A 17,259-nucleotide genomic window follows, 5' to 3' on the forward strand; every position below is an offset into this window, starting at 1 on the left:
CCTGTGTAGAAGACTTTAACTCTGCATGTCCAAAGTGATACTGTAAATCACCAATTAAAAAAAAAAATCGAACCCCAAACAAACTAGTGAACTCTGTGGCTATCACTTACCTGGTCTATTTATGTTGCTATGAGGCCAAGCCACCAGTATTTGTAGCCCAGTTCCATAGTTCAAAGTTTTGCATTGTGTTGCTTTGTTTTCTTTATACAGAGGTCTTAATAAAAGGTCAAGGAACTACTTGGGCAAGGAAGTTGCCATAAGCTCTGGAAATCTGCGCACTAGCACAGCTGCCTTTTACTTCCCTGTGCTTGTGCAAGTGGCAGGTTCTGGCAGCCTCACACCGTATGGGAGCACGTATCCCGTCAGGAGGCTCTCGAGGACGGCCATTCTCCCAGCTGAATGTCATCCTGGCCAACCTTCCAGCTGAACCTCTGGCAACATCTGCCAGGTGTTACCATCCTGGGCTTGGAGACACTTTATCTGAACCCCTCACGTTCTCCAAGGAGTTAATCTCTACTCCCTAAAAGGCTGGAGTCTTTGACAAATTTGATAATCCCAGTGGCCTTTCACCTTCACTTTTAAGTCACATCATTTTTAAAAGCTCCTGCTTCCAAAGGACACGGATGTTGCAAAGATAAGCGCACAGAGTGTAGGAAACGTAAACAGGAGATGTGATCACATAGGTAAAATCACACTGTGCTGCGCGTGTTCAGGAAGGGGCGTACCAGTCTGTTGAGCAAACATTCACAAAGCATGGATTCTAAATGGCCTTTATTAATACAGCACAAACAATTCAGCATCTTAACAGAAAGCAAGCAACGTCAGATATAAGAGGGAAAAGAAATGACCATGACATGAAACAAGTTTCTCACTACCTTTACCGCCTCGTTCCCCTGAGATGATAAAGCATGAGAAAGGCATCTGGGAAGGTGTTAAGTATATATGATTTAAAGGCTGCAAAAGAAGTCCTTCCTCTTTATTTCTGACATACCTGCTTTATCATTAACTGGGGATTCTTCAGCTGGATGGTGCCTGGTCTGCTGTGAATTATCTTCCCTCCTCTGAGTTTCTTACCACATTGTGCCAAGACTGGTTCAAAAATTAATTGGGGTACTTCAGTTCCTTGGCCTTTTTTAGCAGCAAATGCTTGTGGGAGAGTTTTCTAACGATTAGTATGTTAAGTCTAGACAAATACAAAACCAGTATGATCTTACGCTATGCACTGATTTAACTGTATACTAAAAATCCAGCTTGCACTTAATATATAATATATAACTAAATATATGTAGTTACCTACTGCATGTATTAGCAGCTCATGTCAATAAATCATGCTACCTTACTTCCGCCATGTCCTTACTTTCATTTATTTCATTTTGGGTTTAACCACCGCAGTTTTTAAATGTAATTATCTAGCTTAAGATGCTGGGGAAGGAAAAAACCCCCAGTGCCTCCCCTCCCATGCCTGTTGCCCCCTCCCTGCTTGCCGCTGGACCCGGCGTTCACGGCCCGGGACTGCGACTGCGCACCCCTGCGCTGGCCTTGCTGCTGCCTCGGCCCCAGGCTGACCTGTGCAACATGCTGGGTGCACAACTGCTCCACATCCATCGATTTCTGGTTGTGGTCAGTGTCACATGGACTACTCTCAATAAGGCTTTGGTCTGCGGTTCAGGGGATTATCTCCTCCTGCTACCTCATAATGTACTGGCGGGTTTGTAATGGCTAACGGAGACTGAGCCCCGATGGCTGCAAACCAGAAAGCGATGGGTGTTGGGTGCTGATGGATGAGGGAATGGCGATGCTGGCACACCCAGGCTCCGGGAAGAGGGGAAGAGGCTCCTGCATTGCCCGAGCAGCCAGCAAGGCTGTCTTTGCATACAATGGGGCATCCCAGAGAGGGGCAGTGCTGTCTCACCCCAGGGGAAATGGAACTGTATTGACAGCGGGAGAACGACTGAGCCAAAGGGCGGTACATTTTCTGCCCGTCCTTTCTGTGACACTCACCTCTCTGGCTTCCCAAATGCCTACGTCACGTCTCTGTCAACTTCAAATCATTCAGATTGTAGCTGCCAACCCTGTCCTTGCCCATAGATCAGGCCATGCAGCTCATCTCCTTTCTTTGTTCTTATGGTTTCCTTTAACAGTACCAAAATTCATATCCTTTGTAGTCCCTTCAAAACCCTGCAATGGCCTCGCTGCTCTGCAGGCACTGGTTTTCGTCGGCTTCTTTTTCAGCCTCTAATGCCATCCCTTTTCTAACCCCTGCATGCTGCAGCCCCGCAAACAGCACAGCAAAGCTCCTTGGCCACGGTTCTTACCTTCTTAAAGGATGGCTTCTTCGCAAAGCCGACCTCAACGTCTTGAAAAATCATGCGGTGCGATTTCCATTTCAGTCCCACTGATTTGGATAAGGGGGTTGGTGGTTATCCTTAAACTGGGAGTCCCCCAGAACGGGCACTGTCCCTGAGCACCAGCTGTTTACAAGTAATATCAGTAGTAAGTCCCCAGTTAGCTGCTTTGGGGGACAATTCAATAGCTTTGGCACTCTGCCACCACATAAAATCAGGGCAGGTATTAACCAAAATAAACCCAAGAGGAGTAAAGCAGTGCTGCGCTGTGATTCTTTGATGATACTCAAGTGTATCATGCAGGCAAGGCAATGCTGCAAGATCTTTAAAGAGTTGGGAAAACCATGTTTTAAATTATGAAGGGTGAGGCAACAGAGAGCACTTCGCGATACTTTCAAGTTCCGCCTCTGATAGCTTTTGCCTAAGGAGATGGATATGGCAAAGCAAGCATCCCTTCCCTGGAAACCATTCTTTCCATGGGAAGCTGAGTAATGGGCTATTGAACTCTGCTACAGGCAATGTAGGGTGCTGGCAGAAAGACAAAGTAAAGCAGGTGACTAGCGAATGTAAAATTGGGATCAGGAATTTGGTTCGGAGTAGCTGATGTTTATTGATCTGGTAAGGCACAGTGCAACTTGCAGACCGTCTGAGCGCTGCCAAACCTTAATCAAAGAGGAAAAAGGAACAAAACCTAAGCAAATGAGTATTTTGTGTCTTTTCTGAACACGGTCAGTGAAAAAAAACCCCACTGTGTTAATGCATTCGGTTACATGCCTGGCAATGTGCTCTTTGCTGCAAACTGGAGCCCTCTGTGCTGAAGGCTGGTGTCACTCCAGGTCTAAAGAGGCAGGAGCAAAGCCTGGACACATGTTTTTATTGCATCGGTAATTACTGGGGCATTTAGGAGGATGGCCCCGAGCCAGCCCAGCCGAGGAAAGGCTGCGTTTGAAAGGGTAGCCAAGCCAAATTATATTAGTGTGTACTCCTGCTTGAAATTACATTAGTGGCTACTTCCCTCCCTCTGCCCCCCACAAAATCTTGGTGCTTATAAAGCACTGAGTTACAGCCCTGGCCTTTCAGGGCTTTTAATTCATTCTGACAGTTTCCTGTACATCTGACGGGGGGTCCAGTTTGGATGCACAATCTTCTCGAGTGAGAGAGAACAGCATTTAAACAGCCTATTTTGCTGCAGCCTTCCCACCCGCTACTGGCCAAGTAGCCTCCCCTGCACAGGGAAAATGCTCAGCATTTTCTTTGGGAAAGGAGGGGGAAGGAGAGCCATGGAGCTGAACCCATCAGCACCTCCCATCACAAAGCCAAGCTCCGCAGGAGCCAGAGCCTCTTGCCATCGTGCTCGGGGCAGGAACCGGCCTTGTGCCACACGTTGCATGGAAGTATTTCATGGTCTTCAGGAAAAGCCACCTGCCAGGCTGTCCCCAGGGCCAATGCTGCTGGTGGCACCTCCTGCAGGACACAGGGAAGGGCACAGCACTCCCCGAGCTGTTTCACAGGCGCAGTTGGGAGCCAGCCCAGCTGGTGTGTGACAAGATGAACGCAGAGCCTTGACAGAGCTGGAATCCGAGGTAACAGCACAATAAATCAGCCGAGAGGAAGAGGAGGTAACATTAACCTCCTCACACAGCAGCGCGTTTAGTATATTTAGAAACTCGGCAACTGATGACCCTCTCTCAGCCAGTCTAAAGCATCACTTTTTAAGAAGTGTACAAACGGACATCGGGGTTAAATTTAAGCCTGTTGCAAGGTGTATGTGTTTGACCCTTGTGCCAGGCATGGGAGGAAACTTTCAGGATTCACCTTGGAGAGGAGACAGAGACCCGTCAGGGTCCTCAGCATCCCCTGCATGGTGTGAGCAGGGGGGATGACAGTTATTCACCGTCACCCTCCCAGGAGGAAGAGACACCCAACAGCATTTCCCGCTGAACCATTACTGAGAGGTGTCTCAGGACGTGGAAAACGCAGGCATCTAAAACTGACTTTCCTTTGCCCTCTTAATCAGAGCATCTCCGATTTGGTGGAGCTAGGAAGGAGTATCTTGGGGACCCCATACCGCTCCCCAGCCCCATCCCAGGGGCCCAAAAACTTTTTAGTGATCAATTTTGTTTGGAAGAGAAGAGCTCCTATCGCTTCCTGCCTTTCCCATTTCCATCGGCCACATTCCTCCATGAAACTCACAATGCAGTGTAGAAGAATTAGAAAGGAATGAAGGCAGGTTAATTAACATTGATAATATACAGCTGTGGGCTGGCTTCAGGGGCGGTGAGTTGGCTGATGTGGATAAGGTGCAGGTGAGGCTGGTTCCTGCTAAGTAGTTAAATAAGCTCGAAGGGGTGTGGAAGAGGAGTGCTTGATGAAGAGAAACCTGGAAGAAGCAGAGGGAGGACAGAGGGTGCCCTGGATGTAGGAGAGGTCCATGGGAGAAGCAGGGGGCCTGGATGAGGGGAGGATGACTGAGAGAGGAGCCTGGAGAAGGAAGAATCTGGATGCAGAGGCAAGAAGCAGGGTGAACTGGCCTGAGAAGGATGAAGAAACGGCATAGACAGTAGGCAAACTTGTGAAACCTTGTGGGGGATTGGTGGCTGTGCTGGGGCAAGGTGTGGGAGCTACTTATTGACGTTAACCTGGTACGGGGTGGTAAAAGCCTTGTTGCAGCTGGCTAGTTGTGAAGTGCTGTGACAATGCAGGAGCTGGGGCAGGCTGTGCTGAGCCAGGCAAGCATCTGGGGCAGGTTATGTTTGGTGCTCCCTATGCCTTCCTCTTGGAGGTTATTTGATGGGCAAACTGGTAACCCAACCCTGACACTTTATAGCGGTATCATTTTACATGTAGTTTATACATTTCCATCTTACCCGCTTGGCACTACTGCTCAGAGGATGGGATGTGCTGAGCGAGATAATGTTGAGAACTGCTTAGGTTTTGAGTTGTTACGAGACTTAAAGGGGAGGATGACTGATTAGAGGTAAGAAATGGAGAATAGTTCAGACAACTGAACTGTCCAGAAGTGTTCTGTTGAAACGTGTATGTTATGGGCCAAAACCCCCAGGGGGGCTGGTCATGAAGTACAGTAACCAGCCAGATTTAAGCTCTGATGCTCCAGTGCATTCAGATAAACCATATGGTGGCTGTAGCGATGTGTTCCTATTTCACTGCCATTTGACCAGACATTAGTTGCCAAACCCAGCTGTAACCCCACAGCAGAAGTGTGGGACCGGTGGGGTAAAGCTGGTAATCTCACTAGTCTTGGTGGGCACGGTGAAGGGCAGGGAGGCTTGTTCTGTGCCAGGACTTTCTGAGCAAGACAACATCTGTTGTGAAATGCTGCAGGATTACAGCTTCTAAATAAAGCCGGAGAGTTGTACCTGTTGCTGCCTGGGGTCAGCAGGCTCTCCCTTAAGCTGTCTGAGCTGGAGCTTTTATGCTCATCTAAAGATGTAAAATATTTGCTCTCTGCTCCATGCTATCCAGTTATTTGATGGGCAATAATATCCTGTATAGGTTTGTGGCAGGGAGGACTGAACTGCTGCGACTGACTCTTGGGGCAAATAAGTTGATATCGGAGTACTGCATATAGGGAAGGAAGAACCAAGCCCTAAATAATGACATAGAAATAATGCGATTATTCCTCCCGCATCCAGAAGTCGAGCATCTGTTAATTAGGCCATTTGTGAGGGGAAAGGCATGCGCTCTTTACCTGTACTGCCCGTGTTTTGCAGCCCTGAGGATGGCAGGACTCTAGCTGAGGGGCAAAGCCCCCCTCAAAATGCAAAGCCCCCCAAAAAGTGGCCAGCAATGTCTCGGCAGTGGGGGTTCTGCCACGCCATGCAGCACTGTGCAGGCAATGCCAGGTAGCTCAGGTTGCCCTCCTTGCGTGCAACACCCATGCCCATGTTTCATGGTGGGATGCTCTGCTTGGTGACCACATCTGTACCTGAAGGTCAAAGACAGGGTTTTTCGGGTGTTTTTTTTTTTTGGGGGGTGTGTGTGTTTTGTTTTTTTGGGGGCTGATTATGTCTTTGCTTCTGTTGTAATAAAAAGAGTAATAATAGTTAATAGAAACTTTTGGGCTGGCTGACAAGAAGCATGCCTAAGCTCTTTGAAATAGTCCCAGGGTTTTTCCCAAGCTTCCACCCAGGGAGAGCAGCCTGCTCAAGGTGACTGATGGAGTGTGAGGTGGATAAAAGCAGCAGTGACTATTTATATATGCTGGCGGGGTGCTGTAAATCCAAGGTGAGAGGCTACAAATCCTTAAAAGACTGGGAGGGAAGGGGAATTTAGTAAGCCGGATTGAAGAAGATATACTGTGAAATGTCCTGGCAGGATCCAACGTGCAACTGGGACACTTGGTACGTCCCCAACAAGGGGACAGCACCTTACAGACAAGTGCCTGCAAGAAGGTCCCTTGCCTGACTGGTGCATCTGCCAAGGCAGGACCAGTGGTGCCTCAACACAAGGGCCAGGGGCAGAAGAACGAAGCTGTGTGGGACAGCAAGCCTCTTGCCCTTGACCAGGGTCTCCCACCGTGGCTTTGGGAAGAAAGCTCTGCCAGCCGCCCGCGTGCTCGGAGGGGCACCAGGTTTCAGAGACCTCAGCTGCACACGCAGGTGTGCCCTGCTTGGTTGGTTGGTTGGTTTGGGGAAAGCTGGTCGCTGCTTGATGCGTGGGACGTGGGCTCAGCAAGTGTCAAATACCTGAGACTGCGGCTCAGATGTCACGTTAGGGAGAAAGCGGGGCAGGGGAGCGGGGGCAGCGCAGCACAGGTTGCCCGGCACACAGCTTCCCCTTGCTGCAGGAAGGAGGTTGGGTACCAGCTGCTGAGCAAGAAAGCAAGTGGAAAACTGTGACCTATAGGAAACTATGCGAGGCACGTCTGGTCTCTGAAGACTACAGATGAGCTGGCGATACCAACGCTGGAAACAGATGCTAAATTGATTGGAAATTATTTTGGCTGAAAGCCATGGCTGGAGCAGGAACCCTGGTACAAAGACAAATTGATGTAAATGCATTTTGAAGTCTCAGATCCATCTGATTTTGAGAAAACTGTGACCTGTTCTCTCCTTGGCATCACTGCAGGACTTTGCATAGGCCACACATCAGTGCACCCTGCTGAAAGCAGTGAGGTACATGCTTAGAAAGCTGCCAAATGCCCCTGGTTGGCATCAGGATGCACTGGGGGCCCTGACTGGGAAGCAGCATCTCGGTGACTCCTTGACTGACAGCTCTGGAAGGACATGAGTATTACCAATTTCAGCTCTTCCTGCTGCAGGCGAAACTCCTGCACCAATGGTGATGCCTTGCTAAAGAGGTGGGTAAACAGTGAAAGATCCTGGAAAAAATTTTACCAGACCTTGCAAGCTGGAACACCAGCAAAGTAATAGAGGCTAGTAAAAAGTGAAAGTTATGGGAATGCAAGGGAAAAGTCTTTTTCCCTGATTCCCCAAAGTCGGGGGTTGAGCCCGCACTGCTGTCGCTGCCGCTTCTCTAGGAACCATCCCCTCACAGCGCAGGGAAGGGAAGCTGGAAGCTTTCTCAGGCTGGTGTGCTGCTTTAATGATAACACACAAGAAGGAAATCTACAATCTGTTGGACACACGAGGAGAAGAATAAATACCTGTTAAGAAATATATTTGGGTCAATGTATTGAAATATTAGGAAAAAGTACATGGTAACATCTTGGGATAAAATCTTCCAGATGGACAGACTGGCCACTTAGCTTGGTTGCACCCATGTCTGGAAGCATCTGGCATCCCATAGCATCTCCTGCGCTTCCCCTTCTCAGTCCTAGTATTTGCACTTGACACTTGTTAACTATACCAATCCCCAAACGAAAAAGAAAACTTTTCTCCTCGTGGCTCCGATTCAGGGAACAGCTTTGCATGAACACATTAAACTGGTGTTCAACACCTGTGCTCTGTCCAGGCTGTAGCACTGAATTATGGTCCCATATTCTGCATTTCAATTACTTTATATTTCCTACAGGGCAGCAAAACTGCACGCTAGCCCCATGCTGCCCCCAGCATAGCACGGTTTCCAGCTAGGTTAAAAAGAAACCCACCCAGTAAAGGTTTCACTCTGCCTGGTTGCACTGGTCAAAGCATTGGTGCTGTGAGCTTGCATTGCCTTTCCTTGTTAAGATTTAGAAAACACAAGTCTTTTTTTCCATATAGGAGAACCCTAAGAAAAAAATATTTCTGGGTATTTTGGTCACTGCTGAATCTCACCTCCTGTTTTAACAGCAGCACCTGTGTGTTCCTATGAGCCCTACGTGTTCAGCACACAGTTTTGTATTTTGAACCATGGATCTAGATTCCTGTGGGAACAGGAATTTAGCAGCCACTATCACCACCCATGACCTTTACTAACAAACACCACAAACTCCATCACAGCTTTAGCTGGGACTCTTTCTGCAGTTCATGAGGGATCCTGTAATGGAAACAGCTTTGCATTGTTTGTTTTTATTTTTAACTACTCAAATTTGTAGTGAGGAGACACTTGCCCAAGTGTTTGGTGGTTGTTTTTTTTTTTTTTGTGCATGGGATTTCTGTTAGAACGTACCTGTGTGATGCCACTGGTCTGTGTTCAGCTGTGTTTAGAAGAGCAGAGCATTTGTCAGAGGTGATGAACAACTCATGCCAGCAGACAGGCCCTCTGCACAGCCACAGACCTTGTCACAGCCACCATGCCCCCCTCTCCTTTGCTTGTGGACACGCTGCAGCTGTAAAACAGGACACTGCAGTGCTGGCTGGCAGAATCAATATTGCAAATCACACTTGGAAGCTGGGCTTCAAGGCATTAGCTTGTCTGTTATGCCAAAGTAGTAACAGTTACGGGGCAGGTCTGTGGACACTGTAATGCATGATGGACCCCATCGCATCCTTCCTCCTCCGGTCCAAAAATGCCAATGGAAAGAAGTTACCTGCATGGCTGCAGCAAGTTGCAAGTGGCTGCTTCTCCAGTGAAAATGGACATTTGTTCGATTTGTTTATTGCATGCCTAGATAGAAAGCTGAAACCTCATTTTTCTGCTAGAACAGCACCTTGTGACTTCAAATGAGAAAAGGAAACCGTTCATTGTAACGCTGCATGTGAGTGAAGTTTTGATATACCCTGTCACGCTTGCAATGTCTGCCTCTGCGTACATCCCCTTTGCTTTGGTGTGAAGAGTTACGGCTGTCTGCTACAGCATACACGGTCCAGATACCAGTGCCAACCCTGCACAGGACCGAGCTCTGCCCCAGCAGCAGCCCTGTCTAACGGCAGCATGCAACAGCATGGCTTCGGAGGAGCTGCCAGGGAACACAGGGAACCGGGCTCAGCGCTTGGTTGTGGCACAACTGACGCTTCAGGAGAGCCACCAAAACAATCTGTGCCATGGCTGCAAAGACAGCTTGTGCCAGTGGCACCCAGGCTCGCCCACGTGCCAAGTTATTTCCACATGCCCACGGAACAGCTGAGACAGTGTCTTAGGGGGAGCCTCTAAAAGCATTAGTGACACAACTGTTGTTATTTATCTGGAACTACCGTGGTATCACAACTGATAACCTGCTCATCTCCTTAGGAAGGAGAGAAGGTGAATGAACCCCTGGATCAGTGGAAGATCTCTGCCCTGGATAGCCTTCTAAACTATTCATCCCTCGCCAAGGTGCCAGCTATCCATCAGCGCAGCCCCAGCAGGTGAGGCTGAGGCATGCAGAGTCTGGTGCTCCTGCCAGTGCTCAGCCCTTGCTGAAGCAAAGGCAACGCTCGGCCTTGACAGAGCTGATGCTTTGGGGCTTACTGCAACAAGAAGGGTTCAGTCCCCTGTATCCCACAGGAGAGAGCCAGCTCTAGCTGAGCAGTGCTGCTGTTGCTGCATCAGGATGCATGCATCCTCCCCCCCCCCCCCCGGGCACAGGCTCAGTCTCATCTACTTTTCTCCAGCTAGGAAAATGCCTCCTCCACTTCACTGATCTTCACATATATCCATCTGGATGCTGCCATTTAATGGAGGGACTTGCCCTTGCTAGAGTGAAATGATAGTTTCATAGATCTGCTCTCAGGTCCATGCTGTGTTTATATGGAGGGAGAAAGAAAAGGGGGAATAAAGGGATGTGTTAACACCCACATTAATTAAGGAGCGCTGGTCTTCATCTGCACCTCAAGACAGCCACACAGGAGTTTCTGAAGTTCTTGAAATCTCTAAGGAAGAGATTCAAGACCAGGCAAAAGAAGGACAAACACCATGTGCAATTTTAAAATACAAATTCCTCTCCCAGTGCCAGGTACCTTTTATAACTACAGTCATCACCTACTTATACCGGCCAAGCACCCACAACCACATGCCAGACACAGCTTTTATTCTCATGATCTAAACAGGCTCCATGTGTGTTAACATTCTTCATACAAAGACACATACAGGTTGTTTCTGTCAACCAGAAACATACTGGTTTTGACTGCTGACACAGCACCTAGACCAGATGCAGTCCTGAAGAGCACTTTAAGCCCTCTGCTGTAGTAAAAGAAACAAAATCCATGCAAGGAGAAAGTGAGATTTTAGAACATGCTTATTTAAAATAAGTTTATTATAATGAAATAATATAAAAATCTGACAAAGGTCTTAATGCTCCAAAAGAAGAGAGAGAGGTATGGTTTGAGAGATGACGCAGACTGGAAACTTCAAAGTAGTTCAGACTGAACTGCTTATGACAGCACAATTTATGCAATGCTTACACTGGAAGAGGTGATTTTTGGGGCATGAGCAAGCCCTTAGAATTAGGTAAATTTAAAGTGTGAGGCAATATACCTTCTCTTCATCTTTAAGTGTATTTCAGTATGTATGTATAAATAAGGCTTGTAGTAAGCTCAGCTTGACTGATAAAACACATGCCCAAAATTGCCTTGAGAAAAGAAAATAAAAAAGGAAACTACAAAAGCAAGCTGCTTTGGTTTTCAGTTTAGTCACTGTATCCTGGAACACAATTTACTTGTTAAGCTTCAAGTGGACATAAATCTCAAACTTTCAAGATGGCTTTAATTAAAGAAATTAAGTTTTGGACCCCTTGAATGCTGCAATGCAAAATAAAGTTCACAAACTTAGCGTTAAGCAGAAATCTGGATATGAAACCAAGGAAGTTTCATATATTTTAAAAAAAAAAAATTACCTCTAACACATCTGGAGTATGAGGGGTGAAAATCTATACCAAGAAAGGGATATTAAAAATGACAGCCAAAGACCACATTTTTGAAGAACTGCATGCCAGTGGGCACGTGGGTTTAAGTGAAGCATATGCCTGTGTTCTAACTTCAAAGCAAGGGCTTAAATCCTCGTGTGAACTGTGAGTAGGATCAACCACTGCCTGTGTTTGCTCAGAGCGAGCAAGTGCACTATGATACCCCTTCTGCACGAGAGTGATTATATATTGCTTGAAGCATGTGGTACTTTACAGGGTTTGGTCACCAAGGGGCTACAGAAGGTAGCAGAGAGGCTTGAATTCAGTCATTCCCACCATTCCCTTTTTGTTTTCTTATCTGCACTATGCAGGCAAGTGAAAATAAATAAGTCCATTAAATAAATAAAAAAATTTCCCTGTGCTTTCACTTGTAAGAGATAGAACTGCCAAGTCTCAAGTGTCCCAATTTAAATTTCATCAGTGAAATTAGAAGTTCAAAGTGGTGTGGTTTTCCTGGCAAAATTATGTCAAACAAGGGAGAAACTTCAGAGAAAAGCAGCACATTCTCCACCTGACCGTATGTTCGGTTGCCTGCCAAGGAATTTAGGTCTCATTTCCCAAGTTTACATTTATATCGCTTACAAAAGCTCCTGCTTTGTTCCCTTGTGGAGGGATGCTGAGACTTGGCAGCGACAGCTCTGGTAGCAAAGCAGAGGACAACGGGAGGAAAGGAAGAGGTGGGACCAGGTTGGGGAAGAGGGAAAGAGAGGCAGGTAGGAATGCGCTAATTATCTTCTCTGGTGCCTGAAAGGCAGTTCGAGGTTCCCTAAAGTTTTTCACAAAAGCTGAAGTGCTAATGAAAAGAAAGGTTCAGAAGGTCCAGCATACAGACATAGTTAACGCTGATTTCTATAATGTTCCACACCTGTTTGCCAAAGCACACTGCAAACAACTGGAGCACATTTTGGGCATATTTTTTATACATCCAGCCAACCAAGTGACACTTTTCAAACAGCTCTAACCTAAATCCTGATGATGCAAGATTGTAAGTGAAGCTATATGCCCCTTAACTTTAAGTGCATCTGTTAAAGGGAGATCCATATTACAACAGCGTCTAGGTGGGATGTTTAGTGTAAACACTAAAGCGCTTGAGTATTCAGTTCACATTCTACAATTGTAGCATCACAGAACTTCCATCTGCAACTGAGTATGGTGTCTTAAAATAGCAGAGGGGGCTCCAGAACACAGTTTAAAAAAAAAAAAACAAAAAAACAAACAACAAAATAAATAAAATAAATAAAAGCCTCCCATTGCTAAGCAGAACTCGACTGAAATTGAGAGCTCTGCTCCAACGCCAACGGCACTATATTACAAAGATGCGTGTACGATCTCTATTCCAAGATGCTGACTGCCATCATTCAGTACTAGATAACACTTCTATCAGATTGCTTTGGGATTTACCATGTCTCAGCAAGGATGCACGCTGGATAGACACTGTCAGTGTCACGCTGTATCAGTTCTACACACAGCCGTACCGGTTTCACAAAAAGCAGCCTTAATCCCCTTACCCTAGGGTAAGGCTGTGATGACTCTTCTTTTGCCATGGCTAAGTAAAATCCCTGAGAATATGCAACTGTCAGACATTGAAGGAAACAGCCGAAAGCATTTCTAAAGGAAAGGGACACAAAACTTTAGACTAGTGCGGTTCAAGAAACCAAAGCAGTTCATGTAAATTACACAGAGCAAGGGTGCTGTCATCTGAGAGTCACAAGGACCTCTATCCGTACACAGAGCAGTTGCTCATAAATGTCAGCCATCAAATTAAAAAACCAAACTAACCCTAACCAATCAAATCAAACGGAAAACACCGACCTTCTCTCCAATTCTAAATTTGAAGGCCAAAAGTTAAGTTGTTTTTTCTCTACAATTATTCAAATCAAAAGCAATCCTCTCTGTCTGCCAAACTGACATCACAGGAGAAGGAAGCGGTCAATTGTCTAGCAGTGTATCTGCTTCCACTCGGTCATCTGGTCTGTTGCATCCTTAGAGGTATAACTTGGATTTCAGCTCTGCAGCATGCTGCACGGGTTTCTATCCCAGTGGTGGTTTGACTGGAAAGATCGCATTCGTAAGACTTCGAAGCGCTCAGCGCCCTGCAAAAGCAGTGCATGGTGAAGGACAAGTTTCGAAGGCCAGGAGCCCTCGCTCAGCTCCTTCCGTACAAGCCCCCTGTTTAACAACAAGCACACGGGGTTGTCCTGAAGCCACGGTCTCCTAAGAACGTTCTCAAGCACCAGTTCCAGAGTTCAGAAAGACCAACTTCACCCAGAACAGCAAGACGAGAAAGCTTGCTCTGAGGCAGAATGCCACGCTGATTAGAGGGTGCGCAATGTGGACCACCCTTACTTGTCAGAAGAATGGTAGAAGTTAGTAATTGCCGAAGCTAATGGTCCAATGAAGCTGTTAAGTTCTCCGACTACAAAATAAAGCCTCCTAATTTTTTTGCATCAAACATTGGGTCTGATGCCCTACTAACAAACTAGTCGTTCTCCTGCTAGTTAAAAAACCAAACCAACCAACCAAAATATCCAAAAATAACCTCCAAGACTTTAAGTACTGAATACGCTTTCCTCCTACTGGAAAAACCTAGAGCAAAAAGGGAAGTAAATTTTCATCATGATCTGACAGTTAATTTCCAGCGAAGAGGAATCTCTTCCTGCTCTCCCCTACACCAGCTGTGTTTTGTGGAAATGTGGTCTCCGTTACCTTCCCAGCGCACTCAGCTAAAAACTATTACAGTGGTTTCCCACATAACAGCTGAAAATCTTGAGGAAACCGCCCAGGGTGGAGAGCTGGCTGTTCTACTACACGTGTAACTTCTCTGCACTCACGTTTAGAAGAAGCAGACAGCCAAATCCCAAAGGCTCTCCGCTTTGTTTTTAGCGCTGTGAGTAGCGAGATAATTGAATGGAGCTTTGGTCAAAAGTTGTGACTTTGTACTCAAACATAAATATATACTACTTAATTTAAGAAAATCAAAAAAAACCAAACCCCCCACATCCTTCTGATTCCTCCTGGAGTATGTAAGAACTACAGACAGGCACAGCTCAGAAAAGATGACGGGAACAAGGAAGCCACGCTGTTTAAATGCCTTACCGGAGTCCTAGTATCTTGCTTTACACACCAAGTGTGATGTTTGGTCTGTTCTTCAAGCATCATATGCTCTTCTTAAAGCTCACGACGCTAGGCTCTTTAGGAAGGATGGAGTATGTGGGGTGCAGAGAGGCTCCCGCCAGAGTGATGCAGGGCAGCAGGTCTGCAGTACATTCACACTACTGACAGCATGGCTTTCAGCCTAGCAAAAGCCAGTGCTTCTCCTCTGAATATGGCAACGCTGACTTCTCACGTGACTATGAAGATTTACCGATTCTAAAATACCTCATTAGCACAGTCTTCTCTCCTCCTGCACGAGTTAAACTCAACTCTCTGCACAAAGCCATCTAGGTCGCCGCTGAGAGACCTGCTTATGCCTTGCATGGGCAGTCCGTGACTCACAGGCAGCCTTCCAGCCATCAACACAACTAGGAATTTTGTCCTTAACCACACCACTGGCTAAAAGGACTTTATTATTTTCAATATGAGCCATGTTAAGGAGCACATTTTTATCTGTGTCAGCAAAACGGGAAAAAGGGCAAATTTTACTTTCTTAATTTCCAGTCACTTGTACATCATTTCAGATTGTAACATTTATAACTGGCCCAATGTGTAATGGCGTGTGACACATTCTAGCTTCCCCTACACTTCACGCATTTCATGTCTACTCCCATGAAGTCTCTGTCCATAGTGGCAGCCTAGGAAGCATTTTAATCATATCTGCTTATTAAAAAGTACTAGCTGTATTCCATTTAAAAGCAAACGTTACACTTCTGTGTGAATCTGATTTAAGAAAACCCGAAGCTCAAAACAGAAAAACCCATCAAAACCAGGATGATGGACATAATCTCTGATTGCTTCTGTAAAGCACTGCGGAAAGTAGCTGGGCTCTGCCAGCCTGTGCCAGCAAATTTCTGGTGGTCCACTGGCAGGAGCTCATAGGGAGAATTGTGGCACAAACTGGGAGCTGGTCAGGGAACACGACGCCCAGTTTCAAAGACTGGTTCCTGGGGAAGCTCAGACCACCACGTGCCTGCGGTGAAGATCTCTGTACTATCTGGGGAGGTGCTGCATTAAAAAGCTTCAACCCAAATTAAGGGACAAACTCCCTGCGTACCTTGTAAGCTGGCATTTAGCTTCTCTTCTGCTACCAAGGTAATAGTAACTTTTACTACCTTTGTCCTCCTACAGCCTCGCAGGGAGTGGGCACAGGGCACGGGAGAGCCAGAGCCGGCAGCACCCAGCTGGGCACCGCGCTGAGGTCCCAGCGGCTCCGCTGCAGGCACAGCTCTCTCCGAAGGTACGGGAGCAAAGGCCAAATCCTGCTCCGTTACGTTTATGAGGTGAAGAGAAGAGGAAGTGCACAGGCAGGAGATAAACAGTCAAAAACATTCATCGTGGACATAGTTATGACCCAAAGAGAAACAGTACCTCTGCATTTAAACATAAAACAAGCATAAAAAACCCCACATACATACCCTGCCCCAAAAACACTCACAACACCCTTCCCACCTGAAAAGATACAATGAACAGAAACGATGTCCAAAAAACCCAAAAACGAAAGAAATCTTTGTTAACAGACACAGTCCCTGAAGTTTTAGATGCGGTCTTGCTGTAGTCATACCACCTCATCTGACTCCAAACCATGTACTTCATAGAGAGTGTCCAAGATATTTAGCTGCTTTTCCATGGCTGGTAGGTAAATGTTGAGGTCCCTCTGCATTCCTTTGTAAAACGTTTCTTCCTGAGGATCGCACTCCTCTACAGACAGAGCCGCCACAAAGTCTTCGTATGTTGGAGCTGCCCTTAAAGCTAACTGGGAGAGGAACCAAAGCTTTTAGATTTGCAAAACAGAACAGGAAAAGAAACCCAACTAACGCCACAAAAAAACCCTTAGGTTTACTTAGATCGCATAGCTTTAATGTCTTTAATGGGTATATGCATAGGTTGAGATTTTTAACTGGGAGGGAGGCTTAATATTTTATTTTTATTATCCGTGTAGATCCCCAGTTTAAGGCATCTTCAGAGAAGCCTGATTTTTACAAAGTGCTTGTACACTGTATTTTGCACAAATATTCAGCATACATTAGAAATTAATTAAATACAAACCCCAAACAAATTCCAGTTTGTTAGGCGAGCTCCTAATCCAGCGTCACACGCTTCAGCACCAAAGCGCCATTCTCAAAACACTCTTTAGAAAGCTCTCCCCAACATTTCTGTTTCTCCCTGTCCAATGCTCTGTCGCGACTCAGGGGGGTGAGGCTTTCCTTTTTCCTTTTATAATTACAGTGATAATTTCCAGCGACAGGCACGAGGGGGAGCTGCCAGACTGGACAAAAAAATAACTAATTTCCCATCCTCCGCCAGCATCCTCCGCTTCAGCTCCCTGACACATCCTGCACTACGCCTTCCTGAATGCTCCTATTCGAAGACAGATCGATCCTCAAAAAAAGCAAACTTAAACTCTCATTTCTTCCTTTAATAGCCCTGCAAGATTATGCTGAAAAAACACATGATGAAAACATGCGCATGCAAGCATACTCTGTCTTGTTTGGGCTCCAGAAAGCCGGTTCCACCCTGAAAGCCCAATACTAAGCG

The 17,259-nt window shown here is 46.4% G+C and overlaps 1 protein-coding gene across 2 annotated transcripts in view; it reads right to left on the reverse strand.

Moving 5' to 3' along the window:
* Window positions 1–10,678: 10,678 nt before the first annotated feature.
* PLEKHA8 (pleckstrin homology domain containing A8) overlaps window positions 10,679–17,259 on the reverse strand; it is a 31,879-nt gene continuing 25,298 nt past the window's right edge. For both annotated transcript variants that reach the window (XM_040591702.1, XM_040591703.1), the window contains exon 14: window positions 10,679–16,477. In XM_040591702.1, coding sequence (XP_040447636.1) covers window positions 16,280–16,477 — 198 coding nt within the window. In that variant the 3' untranslated portion in view covers window positions 10,679–16,279. The remainder of the gene's footprint in view (window positions 16,478–17,259) is intronic.

This window comes from Falco naumanni, chromosome 4, assembly GCF_017639655.2.
Source record: "Falco naumanni isolate bFalNau1 chromosome 4, bFalNau1.pat, whole genome shotgun sequence".
Classification (NCBI taxonomy): Eukaryota; Metazoa; Chordata; class Aves; order Falconiformes; family Falconidae; genus Falco; species Falco naumanni.